General features: G+C 43.1%; 1 protein-coding gene across 1 annotated transcript in view; it reads right to left on the bottom strand.

The window, feature by feature from the left end:
- LOC134601893 (extracellular calcium-sensing receptor-like) overlaps nucleotides 1-16949 on the bottom strand; it is a 49943-nt gene that overhangs the window by 11757 nt on the left and 21237 nt on the right. Inside the window, exons 3-6 of the mRNA XM_063446398.1 lie at nucleotides 13560-13851; nucleotides 6275-6527; nucleotides 5239-5300; nucleotides 4164-4994 (exon numbers count right to left, since the gene is read on the bottom strand). Of these exons, the coding sequence (XP_063302468.1) occupies nucleotides 4164-4994; nucleotides 5239-5300; nucleotides 6275-6527; nucleotides 13560-13851 (1438 nt within the window). The remainder of the gene's footprint in view (nucleotides 1-4163; nucleotides 4995-5238; nucleotides 5301-6274; nucleotides 6528-13559; nucleotides 13852-16949) is intronic.

Genomic DNA, 16949 nt, shown 5'->3' with positions numbered 1-16949 from the left:
GCGGATCTGGCGCTCCACCAGGGTACACAACTCAACCCTAACACCATCAGAGAATGGGCGCAATGCTCGATATGCCTCCTGGGCAACGCAAATGACACACTATGCGCTGAAAGACGCAAATCTGCACTGGTCCGCATCGACAACAAACTCTTCGACTTAGGAACGAAATAATTTGGTCCAAAAGCACAAGGCCTACTATTTGACGAAGCGTTCATTGCAGAACTCAAGAAACACGTGAATTTATTCACCACACTAAATTAAGCCCAAACCTCGCTAAAACAAGTCTTCCACAACCCCTACGGGGAGAGGTGTTTTTGGGAGGACTGGTCGGTAGCGTAACCGAGCCACCAGCCGCTTCTGGGCGACAGGTTCCAGATCGTATACACAGTCCTCATATTTCTCCCATCTACTACACAAAGTACCTCATCCTACAGAGGCGCGGATAGAACCAGAGGCTTCAGAGGTTGGGGCCGCGGCTGCTCCTCTACTAGTGAGTGCCCCTACATACCTAACTGTTTCCAATTTTATGACCGCAGCCTGTCTCTGTTTTACAGAATTAGGAGACAATTACCAAAGACGCCTGGGTTCTCCAGACAGTACAAGGCTACGTCATAGAGTTTTTTTTATCACAGCCGTTCAGGTTGCCCCTTCACCTCCAATACGCATGCTGGCGGAACAGTAACGCCTTGTGGCCAAGGAAATCCGCACCCTCTTCAAGAAGGGCGCAATTCAATATGCACCGGAGGGGAAGGCTTCCTCAGCAATATTTTCCTGGTCAAGAAGAAGCCAGGAGACTACATCAATTGAACTCCTACGTGGTATACAAACACTTCAAGATGGAGGAAATTCATCTTCTACAAGACCTCCTGAGCGATAACGACTGGTTTACACATCTGGACCTCAAGGACGCATACTTGTCAGTATCCGTTGCCCTAGACTGCCGACGTTTCCTCCGATTCCAGTGGAGAGGACAAACATGGCAGTTTACGACTCTGTGGTGCTCACAAAGCTACTGAAACCAGCGAGGGCACGCATCCGAGAATTTGGGCGTGCAATGTCTTGTATACCTGCAAGACTTGCTGATCCTTTGCGCATCCAGGCTACGATTGCAGACAAAATTTGTCGCTCACTTTCTGGAATCCATGGGTTTTGTATTACACAGACAAAGATCACTTCTCCCTCTGAGTCGGGCCAGTTCCTCGGTTTCGACATTGACTTGGAGAACTGCGTTCTGCATCTGTCTACTGCAAAGATCGCCTCTATAAGGAAAGATATCAGACTTGCTCTAAGGTTGGATACGATTCCTCGCAGGATACTCGCCCGGATTGTGGGACTCCTCTCCTCCTCCATAAAAGCGATATTCCCGGACCCACTACACTACAGGGCCATGCAACGACTGAAGGCGAGATACCTACGCACCGGTCACTCATACGACCACTGGATCCCACTGTCAGCAGAAGTGAAGATGGAATTTCGATGGTAGTTACTTCACATACAAGCTTGGATTGGCAAAGCGATCTTTGGCTCTTCCTCTGGATCCGAACTTCGAAGCGGTGGATGAATCCCTGCAAACGTGGCCAGCCATTCTCCACGATAGCAAGGGTGCTTCGATACACACGCACGCACAAGATATCGCTCCTGCTCATAACACCCCTCTGGCAGAGCCAACCATGGTTCCCGGATCTCCTGGAGATGTCTCATGAAAACCCTCTACTACTCCCTACCTTCCCTCTACTTCTGACAGGACCTCGAGGGGAAGCCCATTCCCTAGTCCTGGAAGGACAGCTGGCGCTAGTGGCCTGGACAATTTCAGGGGATCCTGGTCAGTCCTGATTCTGATCCCTTTACTGCCCCTGTCTCACTGATCCTTAACTACCTATCTCATCTGTTCTCGCTGGGACGATCATATCGATCCCTCAATGTGATCAGATCTGCCATATCGGCGGCACACGTTCCGGTACAAGGCAGACCAGTAGGTCAAGATCCACTGATTTGTTGGCTACTGCGGGGTACCAAATTAACGAGACCCCCAGCACCCAAGTATTCACGCCTCTGGCAGGTGGATGTGTTGCTGAAATTCCTTAGGGGTTGTCCGGCCATTCCCTATCTGTCGCTGAAACATCTCAAAACCAAACTGGCCCTCTGGTTATGCCTTGTCTTATTTCGACGGGTGGCAGACGTTAGAGCGTTCGATGTGGACGGTTTCTCTCTCACACCGGAAGGAGTTAACTTTTCCATATCAAGACGAACTAAATCAGATTCATCTTCAGTGGCATACCCGTATTTTGGGACAGACCCCAAACTATGTGTTGTCAGGACACTAATGAGGTATTCAGAAATCACAGCTCCCCTTCGAACTAATTTGATGGGTCAACTCCTGATTTCTTGCGTAAGGCCTCACGGACGGGTGTCTACGACAACACTGGCTAGATGGGTCCGCTGGCTATTATTGTTAGCGGGCGTTGAACCTTGCTTCGGAACACACTCGGTCAGAGGGGCGGCAGCCTCCCAAGCCTTAACGGCAGGCGCCTCCCTAATCGACATTTGGTGCTGCGCGGATTGGACCCTTGAGAGTACATTTAGGACGTTTTACTTTTGGCAAACATCTCATGCTTCCTTCACATTAGTCAATTCGAAGCTTTAAAAATGCAAATATGAAGCCTCCTGTCATGTGGTAAAATTGAAGATTGTATTAGCTTTAGTGTACTAATAATCTTAATTTTAGTAATAACAGGAGGCGAATATTTCCCGCCCTATAGGATCCCTCCCATGTCTTACTCAAGTTGAACAGAATACGTCTTTTATGTTCAGGAAGACATGTACAATATATGGTTGTATGTTTAATACTTAGACATGTATCTTGAGATGATTGTACAGGGTGAATAATTAGACATGTACCTTGTTGTGTATATATTTATTAAATAACATTAATTTAGAATTAATATATTGATTTGTTACCCATTCAGGCATCCAATGTTATGTCAGATTCTTAATGTTTATTGTATGCGGACAAATTATCACGCCAGAGACCTTTCACCTTTTTCTTTTCTTGCAGTGTGAACGTCTTCTCAACAAGACAAAGATTCACCTTCCATACCTCTACATCACGGAACTACTGGAGTTAGATATTCTATTATGTTATTGAACTGTTGGTGTTTAATATGATTATGTTTTATAGTTGTTATTTGTTGTTTCGCTTCAAAGAAAGAGGAAGTGATGTCATAAACAGGGCCTTTTATGGGCATCATAACTTTTTTCTGATTGGTTGTTATGTTTCTATGCTGCTGGAGTTTTCAGTAAAGAAAGATATGCAAATATTCGCCTCCTGTCATTACTAAAATTAAGATTATTAGTACACTAAAGCTAATATAATCTTCAATTATTTAATAACAATTTAATCAGGTTTACCATACTACATTACAGATATGATCACTTAACTCTGTGATGTTTATATGGAGTCTTAGGTCTGTATTTTAATAAGGTGACTATATATATATATATATATATATATATATATATATATATATATATATATATATATATATATATATATATATATTTCATTATGATCTTCCTACATTTAGAATAAACTAATCCTGGCTGGCATTTTACCACTGTATTCTTGACTAAATGTAATTTGAATGCAATTGAAGAAAAGGCAAAGGCACAGAGGATGATACTTGCCTGGAAAGAGATATCTTCTGTTCCTCTCCCAAGCAAGTATCAACACTTCTGCCTACTGTGTCCAACTACTGTCTTTACAAAGGCACTTGTGGCCTAGCTTTTTCTTAACTTTTTCCGGCTATCCGGGACCACTGCAGCCAGCCTACAGGTCAGAAAACTCTGTTACTTAGATCCATGAATAAACCAGACAGGACACACAGTTCCCAATGAAACTAACACACAATACTTTATTTTAACTCAAGACTAGTATTACACTTAACTTATGGCAACAAACTAAATCCAATACATATAACAAAATAAACATACAGACACTCATAATATCACAATATAATATTTGTGAAGGTGTGAGGAAGACAATGACTAACAAGAAATATGTCCCCTGCCTGCATAAACTATAACATGCTTTTGCCACATTTTTTTAACACTTTAAAATTTAATTTTAACTAGATGCAATTTTGATGAGCAATATGACTTCTTACCTGCCATGGTTGAAACCTCCAGTTATCAGGACAGTTTCCATTAATGAAAAACCCTTTTCCAATTTTGGAAGAGCTCATGTCATGCAAAGCTTGAGCTATTACATGCACAGCACTGTATAAATTGGATAATATTGCTGTATTAGACACATTATTCAGTAAGACCTGGAAGTTTTCAATTTCATCTGTTGCTGTGCAGTTCCGTGATTGCTTCTTCCTGGGAAATGCAAAGTTCTGAAGATCTGTTAATAGGCAACCAATTTGTTCCTCCAAGAACATTGTATACCATGCCTCTCTTGGTGGTTCAGTGAGACTGACTTGTTTGATAAATTCATGAAATCCAGGGATATCGCCGCTATAGAAGGCAAATCCTAGGGTTCCTGCAAGAAGGCTGGAATATGTGCTTGTAGATAGGAATGCTGATTTTGCCCAGGCTTCGCTAGCCACCCATATCTTCTGGGATACATTGTGTTTCAATATCTCATCAAGAAGAGGAATGAAGCTTATATCAGTTGAAAAGACAACTACAACATTGGATGTTGACCGCTTTATGACCTGGGCAATATGTGGAATATTGTTATTAGGCCAAGTCTTTTGGATGTATTCTGTAAACTCCACACATACTCCAGATTTAATTAGTTCTTTTCTGATTACCTGTATTCCTTGTTGACCATATTCATTGTCCATAGCCACTAGCCCTATCCACATCCACCCAAAATGTAAGACCATCTGTGCCAATCCCATTGACTGGAAAGCATCACTTGGGACAGTGCGGAAGAAAGATGGGAACTGTGTTCTGTCACTAAGGAGGGAACTGGTTGCAAAGTAGCTGACCTGTTAGAGGAATTAACAATTTTTCATTCATCAACATTCATTGCATAACTGCAAGAGTGAGTGTGTTACATACAAATATAGAAGAATCCTGTAGATGTATGATACATTCATTGTCCTCAAAAGTCCAAGTCATATGAAAAAATACATACAATTAGGAGAGCCTGTGGTTTAGATGGTGCTGGTGGCTTTTAAAGTAGCAACTGTTCCTTCTTTAGTAATTTTCAATAGCGTCTTGATATAGTACCTGTGGACCCAGCTGAAGTGTAACTTGTGTGTTCCTTATGGATGGATCTCCATAACCTGCTCCTAGATGTAATCAGCAGACTTGGATATTTAATGTTGGCAGAATTGCAATTCAGCCAAATTTGGGTTGAAAAGAATAATTCTGAGCATAATTCCTAATCCCAAAGCAATTAAAATGGCCAATGGCGGAGTCATATCAGTTGCTTCGGAATTCAAAGTTCACTATTTGTCCGCTGGCTGCTGGTGCTAGGAAATAGTTAAAAACGACCTGTGGTACACTGTATTAGTACAAGGGAGGTTTTATATCTATACCACGTCACCATGCTAAACAGTGAGCAGCCAGTGACTGCTCGCTGAAATAAAAGACTAGCGACTCTGCATTTATTGCTGTCCATCCACTATTAATTTCTCCACCCATGCCCCCACAGTGTGGCTCTAATTAAATTTAGATAGTGTACCCCTCATGGAAACACTCTCAGTCAGCAAATAGGGGCTAAAATTCAAATAAATGATTCAGGACTTAGTCTCACCATTGGCCCCAACCCATGGTCAGTGGGTGTGGACTCTAATTAGTAAACCATGGTGATCCTAATATCCCCCTCTTTCTTCCACCTATGGACAGAGAGTGGGGGCTATAATTTTGATAATTGGGGGTGGACATGCCATTGTACACCCCCAAAAATGATGTCCACTCCCAGTAAAATCAAATATGCCTACCCCCTTCACCCTATTAAAAGTGATGTTGTGTGGGGCCCAATTGATTTATTACCTGTAAAAAAATATATACTTACCTTCAGTTGTCTTCTTTTTTTCCTAAATGTTTAGCCCCACAAAAGGCCAAATAAAAATCTTTAATAACCGACTATTAAAAATAAAATAACCCAGGGGCGTGGCTGAACTGGTGAGCCGCATGGGTGCTCTGTGCTAGTGCTCCGGCGGTGTGAGGACGGAGGGGCTATTACAAAAGCATTTTATCAACGGGAAACCTGACACTTACGTGGGAAGAGATAAAGATGTCCCAGAGACACAAAATTAACCAGCAAAAGCCAACAGAGTCTCTTTCTTTTTGGTGAAAGCAGCGGCCGTGAGGATCAGAGAGGGCCTTGAAAAGTCCCAAGATGGCGGCGCTCCACGATTGTGGGATAACTCTTTCTCTCCTCCAAACTCCCCAACCCCATCACAGGACGATGGGCACATTACCACAGCCACCATGAGGGCCATGATGGCAGAACTAGCCACAACTCTCCAAGCCACGATCACTGGCCAAATACAAGTTATGGCCTTGGACATCTGCAAAGAAATGCAGGAGATTGGGCAAAGGACCTCCAAGGTCAAAAACAAAATGGCAGAATTACAACCCCCTACAGAGCCTTAGGCTAGATAACGACTCTGCCTGAGAATATGTGTAGATGCTTTCTATATGGAACCTTACAGTGGTCTCATGTCAAAGGATGACATTTTGTCATGTTAACAAAAACAAACAAAAATAAATAAATACATTCTCACACAGAACCCACCTTTAGAGTGCACTTTACATTCATGCTAGGTTGTTATTGTGTTTCTAATGTTTGGTTCTGTTATGATCCTGTAATGTGTCTGGTTGCCCACCATTTGCCCCTCTACCTTCTGCCAGGGAAACCCCCCCTCCGAGATCCATGCCACTCTAGTGGAGAGAGTGTCAGCTCACAATGTGTGAGCTCTCCCTTTTTTGCTGTTGGCTACTAGCCTCCTTCCCCCCCCCCCCCCCCTCCTCCCTTACCACTGGGTCACTAAATCCATGTTTTGTACACAACACTATACGCTTTAGGCCCGGATCTAGGGCTCATTATATCACTAGTAACACAAATAAATTGTTGTTCCTATCTAAGACAGGATTCTATCCCCCCCCCCCGAGGGGTCATTAATCCTATTATACTTGTCATGATGCGACCACCACCCCCATCACATTATGAAAATAGTCACTTTTAATGTAAAAGGGCTTAACTCCCCTGGTAAATGGAGACTGTTGTACCAAGACTTTGAAAAACAGGGAGTGGATATTGCATGTGTTCAGGAGACATTTAAAAAAAATGCAAACTCCAATTCTGTACTCTAAGTGTTATCCCATACAGTTCCATGCATTGTCAGAGACTAAAACTAAAGGTGTCTCAATCCTCATCCATAAGAATGTGGCATTCACACTACAAAGAAAACTTATTGATCCGCAAGGTAGATTTATAATCATACAAGGCCTGTTTAATGAGATCCAATATACCCTAGTTACAGTTTACTTCCCAAACATGGACTCCAGGAACTACCTCCAGGCCTTACTTAACAAAATAGAACCCTACAGACAGGGAGGCAACGTAATTCCGTGTGTAAAAATATAACCAAAGTGTCTTCTTTATATGGCCTCTATGACGCCTGGCCAACATCACACCCCACTGAATGGGACTACACATTTAATTCCAGAGTACATAATACATACACGCACATAGACACGTTCTATGCAAACAATTTGGCCCTATCCCAAGTATCCACCTGTGAGGTGGATGATTTCACCTGGTCAGCCCATTGCCCAGTGACTATCCAACTTTTTGACTCATATCAATTCAGGGGTAAAGGTAACTAGAGACTCACTGAATCCCTGCTCACCGAAAAGACTTTACCCGACAACAAAGCCGCCCCCTCCCCTGCCTTGGTAGAGCAATTGGGTGTTCTGTACCAATGCCTCTATTCCCTTAACTCTGTTAAAACAGCATACTTCCTCCACAGATTGAAAGCCACTTCATACCACATGAATGGGAAAGTAAATAAATATTTAGCAACTAGGCTCTGAGATAAACTAGCAGCTACTAGGGTACCACACCTGACAGATGAGAGGGATGGAAAAATATTGGGCCCTCAAAAAATAAGCGAACAGTTTGCAAAATGTTATACCAATCTATGCAACCTACAAAGGGATCCCAACACCCACAACCCAACCCCTCAAGATATACAGTCATACCTCGACACCATTCCATTGACTCGAATCACATCTGACCACAAAAGAAATTAAGGACACTATCAACCTCGTGGAAATGAACAATCAAGGCCTGGTGCAGGGAAACCACACGCCCCCTGGTGTTGAGCACCAGGGTTTGTGTGGCAACATACCAGGGCCCTGATGCAGCTTCTGCAGATCCCAGGAACTAGAAAATATGCAGACCTCCCAGGATCTGGATAGGAAGGCTCTGCAGCAGATATGTATCTAGTACTAGAAACAAAGCAAGACTTGAACAGGCACCAAACAAGATAAGACAAGACTAGATTAGACATACGGGGAAGTGTTGTACTACTCCCTAAACACCTGCAAAACACAGGCGCTCTTGCTGGGAATTCCAGTGAGTGTCCTTTCATGCCTACACCGAACCTTTCAGTTTAAATGGTGAACAGACACAATTAAATACCTAGGCATTACAGTCATGAAAAACCCTGCAGACCTCTATGCTGCTAACTATATCAAAACCTGGAATGCTTGTTGGACACTATTACAGAAATGGAACACATTTTTTCTTTCCTTTTCGGAAAGAATTATAGCACTTAAAATGGTTGCTCTGCCCACACTCATGTACCTATTTCGCACGATCCCCATTGCACTTCTATCGGTCTGTTTTAAGTCGATATAAAGGGACATAACCAGATTTGTGTGGGCGGGAAAGAGACCAAGGGTGAACCTAAAATTAATAAAAGCTCCTAAGCTCAGCCCTTCCCGATCTCCAAACGTACTTCCATGCCACTGTGGTAGCAGCGAATATACCGCATCTAATGTTGGAGATTCCTCCCCAATGGGTAAAACTGGAGAATCACCTCCTTTCCCCTCATTCAGTTTCTGCAATAATGTGGCTACCAAAACACCTACGCCCCCCAATACCAACATGTCTTAGGGAGGTTGCATTGTTTCTCAATATATGGGGCAAACATAAGGGTGGCATGTGTGAGGACAGGGGTCATATCCCTGGCAACCCTGCTGGCGGCTCTCCCATACCTGATACCAGTGGTGTATCCTGGTTGTGTGCTGCCCTAGGCAGGACAAAACTCAGGCGCCCCCCTCCTCTTCCCCCACGCAACCCCTTCCCCCCCTCCCCGTCTTCTAAATACACACACACACATTCACTGACAGATACGCATACACTAACAGAAACACACACTCACTAACAGACACACACCAACAGACACACACTAACAGACACACACACACACACACACACACATACACACACTAACAGACACACACACACACACACACACACACACACACTAACAGACACACACACACACTAACAGACACAGACACACACACTAACAGACACACACACACTAACAGACACACACATACACACACACTCTACAACAGACACACACTCACTAACAGACACACACTCACTCACATTAACCCTTTTTTTTTTACTTTAACCCCCCCAGCCTCCTTACCTTTTGGAATGCTGGGGGGGGTCATCTTTCTCCCTGGTGGTCCAGTGGCTGCTGGGCAGTCGGGCAGCGCTGGCGGGCAGCTGGCGAGGGAGCACTTCCTCTGAGCTGTCTGCTCAGCTCCCTCGAGCGCCGCAGAGTGAGGCTGGGAGCCGGAATATGACATCATATTCGGCTCCGCCTCCCAGCCTCACTCTGCGGCCCCCTGGAAAATGCAGCCCAAGGCAAATGCCTTGTTTGCCTCGCGGCTAAAACGTCCCTGCCTGATACCGATCTTTAATGCAAGACCCTGGATAGCTGCATCCACCTCCAGCAGCTATTTTACCCACATATCCTCCTGAAATGTGACACTTTGCTGTCCTCCTAAGACCACGATTACAGAATAGGAAGGTATGTGTATTAACCAGTTTAAACAGTTAAAAGGTAAAACAATCTCCATGTGTTATAGACTGTTTTCACAACACTCACACTTTGCTAACCCAACTGCGCAATGGGAGATAGACTTGAAGTACAAATACACCCAGAAGCAGTGGGAACATATCATTAACCTACCCAAGGTAAACTAACAAAATCTGCTGCACACATAGAGCAACACTATAAAATCCTTTTTAGGTTGTATATGGTGCCAAGCTGCCTACACAAAATCAACCCCACCACATCTCCAACATGCTGAAGGTGCGAGACAGAGGTGGGATCTGTGCTACATGTGTGGTAGCAGTGCCAGGTAGTATCAACCTTTTGGACGGCCATACACAACATTATTACACAACTGGCAGGGTGCACATTGCCCTTCTCACCCCACACATGTCTCATTCTAGATATACCCACTGACAGGGCCGGACTGGGGCTACACAGCAGCCCTGTAAAAATCTATGGCAGCCTCGCAGGACGGCGTGGGGAAAAAAAGGTGAGTAAAAACACTATTTTTAAACACACACAGACACACCATGACAGACACACATATATACCATGACAGACACACACATCCCATGACAGACACACACACACACACCCCATGACAGACACACACACACATACCATGACTGACAGACACACACGTCTTGACAGACACACACACACATGCACACATCATGACAGACACACGCACACGTCTTGACAGACACACGCACACTATGACAGACACACGCACATGACACAGACACACACACACACCATGACACAGACACACACACACACACACCATGACACAGATACACACACACCAAGACACAGACAGACACACACACACAGACAGACACAGACAGACACACACACACACACCATGACACAGACACACACACACACACACCATGACACACACACACACCATGACACAGACAGACACACACACACACCAAGACACAGACAGACACACACACACCAAGACACAGACAGACACACACACACACACCATGACACAGACAGACACACACATACACACACCATGACACAGACAGACACACACACACACCATGACACAGACAGACAGACACACACCATGACACAGACAGACAGACACACAGCATGACACAGACACAAACACACACTGACACATAATATAGCTACCTGTCAGCGACCGGCGTGCAGGGCAGACAGCTGGGTCAGGTGTGCTGGCGGCCGCTGGGGGGAGCTGGCTGTTCCGGTGACTGCTGGGGGGAGCTGGCTGTTCCGGCTCTGCTCCCCAGCACGCAGCTTAATGAGACCGGATATTCCGGCACCGGTCTCATTAAGTAGCGCGGGGGAGCAGAGCCGGAACAGCCAGCTCCCCCCAGTGGCCGCCGGAACAGCCAGCTCCCCCAAGCTGTCTGTCCGGCCTCAGGTGCCGACGGCCCACCGGGAAATTTCCCGGTATCCCGGTGGGCCAGTCCGGCCCTGCCCACTGAGATACCAAGCTGATAGTACATACATACTATCATACATACATAGTACAAACCGAACAAAAATTAATAGCTAGAGCGTAGTAATCAAAGTCAAAGAAATCGACTCTTACGGAGGTGCTTTATAAGGTAGACAGAAAACGCTCCATCGAGCGGTACATTAACCCCTTATTCACACCAACTAAAATGTATCTGCACTCATGGCAGATGTGGGATACATGGAGATTGAGTACTTGAAAAGAAGAGTACGAACTACTCCCAACTGAGCTGAGCAAGCAATCAGAAAAGTGGCTTTAACTGTCACTGTTAAAATCTCCTGACGTAAGACTTTCTGTAATATTACTACTATTAAACTGGTTCATGGATTGCAGGATAAAACTTACCAGGAAAGGTTAAAGGATCTTAACATGTATAGCTTGGAGGAAAGACGAGACAGGGGGGATATGATAGAAACATTTAAATACATAAAGGGAATCAACACAGTAAAAGAGGAGACTATATTTAAAAGAAGAAAAACTACCACAACCAGAGGACATAGTCTAAAATTAGAAGGACAAAGGTTTAAAAATAATATCAGGAAGTATTACTTTACTGAGAGGGTAGTGGATGCATGGAATAGCCTTCCAGCTGAAGTGGTAGAGGTTAACACAGTAAAGGAGTTTAAGCATGCGTGGGATAGGCATAAGGCTATCCTAACTATAAGATAATGTCAGGGACTAATGAAAGTATTTAGAAAACTGGGCAGACTAGATGGGCCGAATGGTTCTTATCTGCCGTCACATTCTATGTTTCTATGTTTCTATGTTTCTATGACTGAAATGTAACCCTGTGTAAGATACTTTGATGTATTTCTCTAATTTTTGCAATAAACATGACTTTTGTGTATTAAACAATTACCTCCCCCCCCCCCCCCCCCTTCCTTCACTGCCCCTTTTTCTCCCACCTTGGAAAAATGAATAAACTTTCAATTTTGAAAAAAAAATAAAGCACTTGAAAAGAGGAGTACGAACTACTCCCAACTCAGCAAGCAATCAGAATAGTGGCTGTAACTATGTCTCTGTCACTGTTAACATTTCCTGACGTAAGGCTTCCTGTAATACTACTGAAATGTAACCTTGCTGTGTAATATACTTTGATGTATTTCTCTAATTTGTGCAATAAACATGACTTTTGTGTATTAAACGATGACCCCCCTTCTACTCCCCCTTTTTTATCTTCTGTGCGTTGGAAAACTTCAGAAAATTTCAAGTTGAAAAAATAAATAAAAAAAATAACCCTATTTGCAAAAAAGCTGCAAAATAATGAAAATCGCAATGCATTAAATAACATCCATCTTACTGATTGGGAGAAGCTTTGGGTGCAGTATGGAAAATACATTGATTCAAATTCTTTAACTTCAAACAATGGTAGGTGTGAAGATAAGATTAACGACTGGCATGGTGAAAGAGTGTGTATGATGAAATATATCCACGGTAGAAAAAAAAATTGAATCGTGCATGGCAATAATTTTGGGTTCTTCTAAATTAATACGGTCTGATTTTCAAAATGTTTCGGTGCTAAAGAATTTCAGTAACAAATGTTCGGTTCAATTTGAAACTCTGTTTCGAGTCAAAAAGTTCGGGGGAAGTGCTTAAATGAAGAGTAAACTGTGCCTATAGTGTCCCTTTAACAAGTCAACAAGTATCAAACTGTAAATTTGTGATTCAAAGTTGGTGTTAAGTGGCAGAGGTTGTTAGACTTGTGCCACTCCTGAATATCAAAATTTTCCAGTTGTGAAGAATGTTGGAAGAAATTTAATATGAAATTATGTGACTCGAAATGATAACAAATTTCCAAGTATAGAAAATATGTTAAAAAAAAAACTAAAATATTCTTGTACTTTGTATCTCGTTTATTATAATCTGTCACTTAAACAATTATAGAGTATTAACATGTTATGCAAAGGCGAGTTCACATCCTATAAATCATATCACAAAATTACATCATTTTCACTTACTTGTGGATACCTGCTGAGGCCTAAGATATGAGCCATGAGCATTGAGTTTGTTGAGGTGGAGTAGCCAATAAAAGCTGCCAAGCGGTTAATGCCTTGGCACTGAAAGTTAGCCAAGGCTTTTTCTTGACCTGTGAGCATCCAGAAAGTACCTTCTAACTCCCTTTGTAACACAACACAGGAATCATAAATCTTGAATCCCAGGGAGATATTGGGCAGTATATTGGGATTACTGTTGATTTCTTCTGCAGCATGTCTGACTACTTGTATCTGCAGATAATGCTCCAGTGGGAATCTAAGTGGAGAGATATAAGTATACAGATGTCATGTGATATAAAGGTTTCTCATAAATAAATCACTCTTTACTAATGTTTTGTCTGAATAAAAATCTGTATACAATTATTACATTTTTTTTTATTTAGGACTGGTCCTAAATGTGACTTTTCCACTATGCATTATTTACAAAATGTATAGCTCAGTGTATGGAAATTGGGAAAATAAATTATTCAAAGAGAGATAGAGATAGAGGAAGTTGTCTTTATTAGCTGTTGTGGTGTGGTGACATGTTACATTCTACTTTACTAATTAGAATTTTGTTCTTATTTTGTTATGTTCATTGTATTGTTTTTCTTAATGCATGTGGCGGCATGGTACAGGCAATTTATACACAAACCCGCAGCAGGGGGTCTCTATACAATTAAATACAGACTCCTCCCCGGAGTCTCTGTGTCTGGAAGATAATTCAGTGCACTTTGCTTAAACTAGTTATATCCCAGTCACAGAGGTACAACGCACCAAATATTAAACATCCCAAAACACTCACAACTTTACAAAGGACCCCCACAAATATTATATAACCAGATAGCCTGGATCTGAGCACCCAACATATCCAAATATCACTCGGATCCCATGAACACTGTCGAATCACCACCAGTGTAAAGTTTTGACCCAAACGAGTCCCAAACGAAAGAACTACCGAACAGTTCCTATGGCTCTTTGGTAGCAATTGTTCGCATAGTACATGCAAACAATCTTACTGAATGGCACTCTCCTGAGATTCTTGGAACAGAAGCAGGCATTTGTCAAAGTTCAGCGGTGTTCACGAGTTAGTGTGTCCGATTTTAGTTCCATGCAATCAACAACCGAACACCACTGGCAGCATTCATGCACCATGATGGCCACCCAGCCGAACACTTGGGACACAAGGTGTAAACCGAAGATTGAGGTGTCAGGAGAGGTTAATAGGGTGGTCCGCAATTCGTGCGTTTGTTCAGTTCCCGAACTAAAAAAGGAAAACACACGAACCAAGTATTTTAAGGGTCAGTTACATGGCCCATAGTCCTTGGGCAGGAAGCTAGCCAGCATGCTCCTCCAGGAGCTCGTGGCATAAGCATCTTTGCCCCAATGCAGTACACAGAAAATATATTAAAAGTAATGCAATCAAAATAAAATTGAAAACAAATTAAAACAAAACAAAAAACGCTTACCTTCTAAGATCCTGAATCTGTCAGGTTAGATGATTGTATGCAGCACAAACAGGAGCTATTTCTAAATAAGGGAACTTGACTTATCCCATAAAGTTCTGCAGAGGCTTATGGGTTAAGTCGTAATGAGGGTTAAGTAAGACACATGCAAACAACTCATGCACTGGAATATATCATTGGTGGGACACACTGGGTGGGTTGGTAGGTGTAGTTGACTAGGTGGGTAGGAGTATGTGAACAGGATGATAGATAAGGTGTGACATTATGGGCCATGCACCCATTCTGTCTCACCGCTGGCGTCATTAATCTATTTTGAGCTTATATTTATGAAATCTTGTGGTGCGTAAACTCTATTCCTGGAACTTGAACCAGCAATGAAGGCGTGATTATGCAACTCAGTATGAAATTGTCTGATAATATTTATTATTTGTGGCAAAACCAACCTCGCCACTGTGAACTGGAGAAGCCTGGTTGCTCGCCTACTCCCTTTGGACTATGGACCAGACTTTAAAAAGGTTTATTTCCCTGCAGAAAGGCTTATTCGTGCCTTTCTGCCAGGGTGTTCGGTAGATTTTATTTACCGAACAAACTACCGTACGAGGGACCACCTAGGAGATGGAGTGTGCCGTCAATTGACCGCCCAGAAGCTGCGGTTAACCGCAGCTTAATTGATGAACGCTATGTGGCCTTTGTTTGTTTGCCGAACACGTGGCAGCGGCCATTTTAAGTCCCGAACGGCTAGCGGTGTTCAGCGCTAACACTGTGGAACTGAAAACGGACACTTACTTGCGCGAACACCGCTGAGCCGTCCGCCCCCTGGTTCCTATTCATGCCCTTGGTGTCGAACACCGGTTCAGTCAGTACTTTGGGATATGTGAATATGTTAACCCAGATAGCTAAGCCATGGAGCCCATTCGTGTAACGAAAGACTATGTGAAAGACTTTGGCTCTATGGCATTTAAACTGTATGTATGTGATCTGAGCGCCATTCGGCAGTAATGTGCGCTCAGATCTAAGCTATCTGGGGATATGTAGAATGTATATGTTTTACGTACTAAATGTATCAGAATGTAATTTTATGTCTTTTACTGTCTTTTTGGCTGCCATGGGTAATGGAGTTTTGCCTCTGTACTTGGAGATAATTGGATTACTTCCCCAATTATCTCCAGGCCAGAGGGGAGGGATTGTGATGCATTGTGGGATTGTTTAAAGTTGTATGTCTGTGATTGGTCCGTGGTCAATATGTTTCCCAGTTTCCCATCTGGTCCCCTAGGGGAATGTCCACAAGGTGGGAAACCTGCATAAAAGCCGGGCAGATAGTCCCAGTAAAGGGGTTGCTGCTTAACCCTGAAGGTGAAGTGTCATCTCATTCTTGGGGGGAATTTGACTGTATGCCGATTGCCAGGAGTGTAAGTTGTTCGTATGGCTTTTCCTGTTCGGCTGCTTCCAGGGTTCGTGTGTTTCCTGTTCGGGAGTTGGTGAATTTGTGCAGTTTGGAGTTCGGGAGGTTGGTGATTGCAGTAGCTGCTGGTCTATCTGGAAGGAGATTGTCGCCTAAACGGTTTTTATCCCCTTGAGAGCGAAACGGTCCGCAACATTATTATTTATTTTTGGCATTTATATAGCACCAACTTTTCAGCAGTAATTTACAATATTATAAAAAGGGGGACATTTAATAATAAATAAGGCAATAACAAATTGTTATAGGAACAATAGGTTGATGAGGACCTGATGAAACAAGCTTATAGATAAGATACACAACATAATTACATTCTCTCTATTTCTCTTTCCTTCTCTGGCATCATGATATCCTTTCTAGCCAATGTTATCATCATGCAGAACTACTGTGGTTTTTTTAAACAAGGATAGGAAATTCAGGACAACTAAATGTAATAATTCATGCCCTTTT

This window comes from Pelobates fuscus, chromosome 3 (genome assembly GCF_036172605.1).
Source record: "Pelobates fuscus isolate aPelFus1 chromosome 3, aPelFus1.pri, whole genome shotgun sequence".
Taxonomy (NCBI): domain Eukaryota; kingdom Metazoa; phylum Chordata; class Amphibia; order Anura; family Pelobatidae; genus Pelobates; species Pelobates fuscus.
The sequence above is the reverse complement of the archived record's forward strand: the minus strand, read 5'-3'. Positions and strand labels throughout refer to the sequence as shown.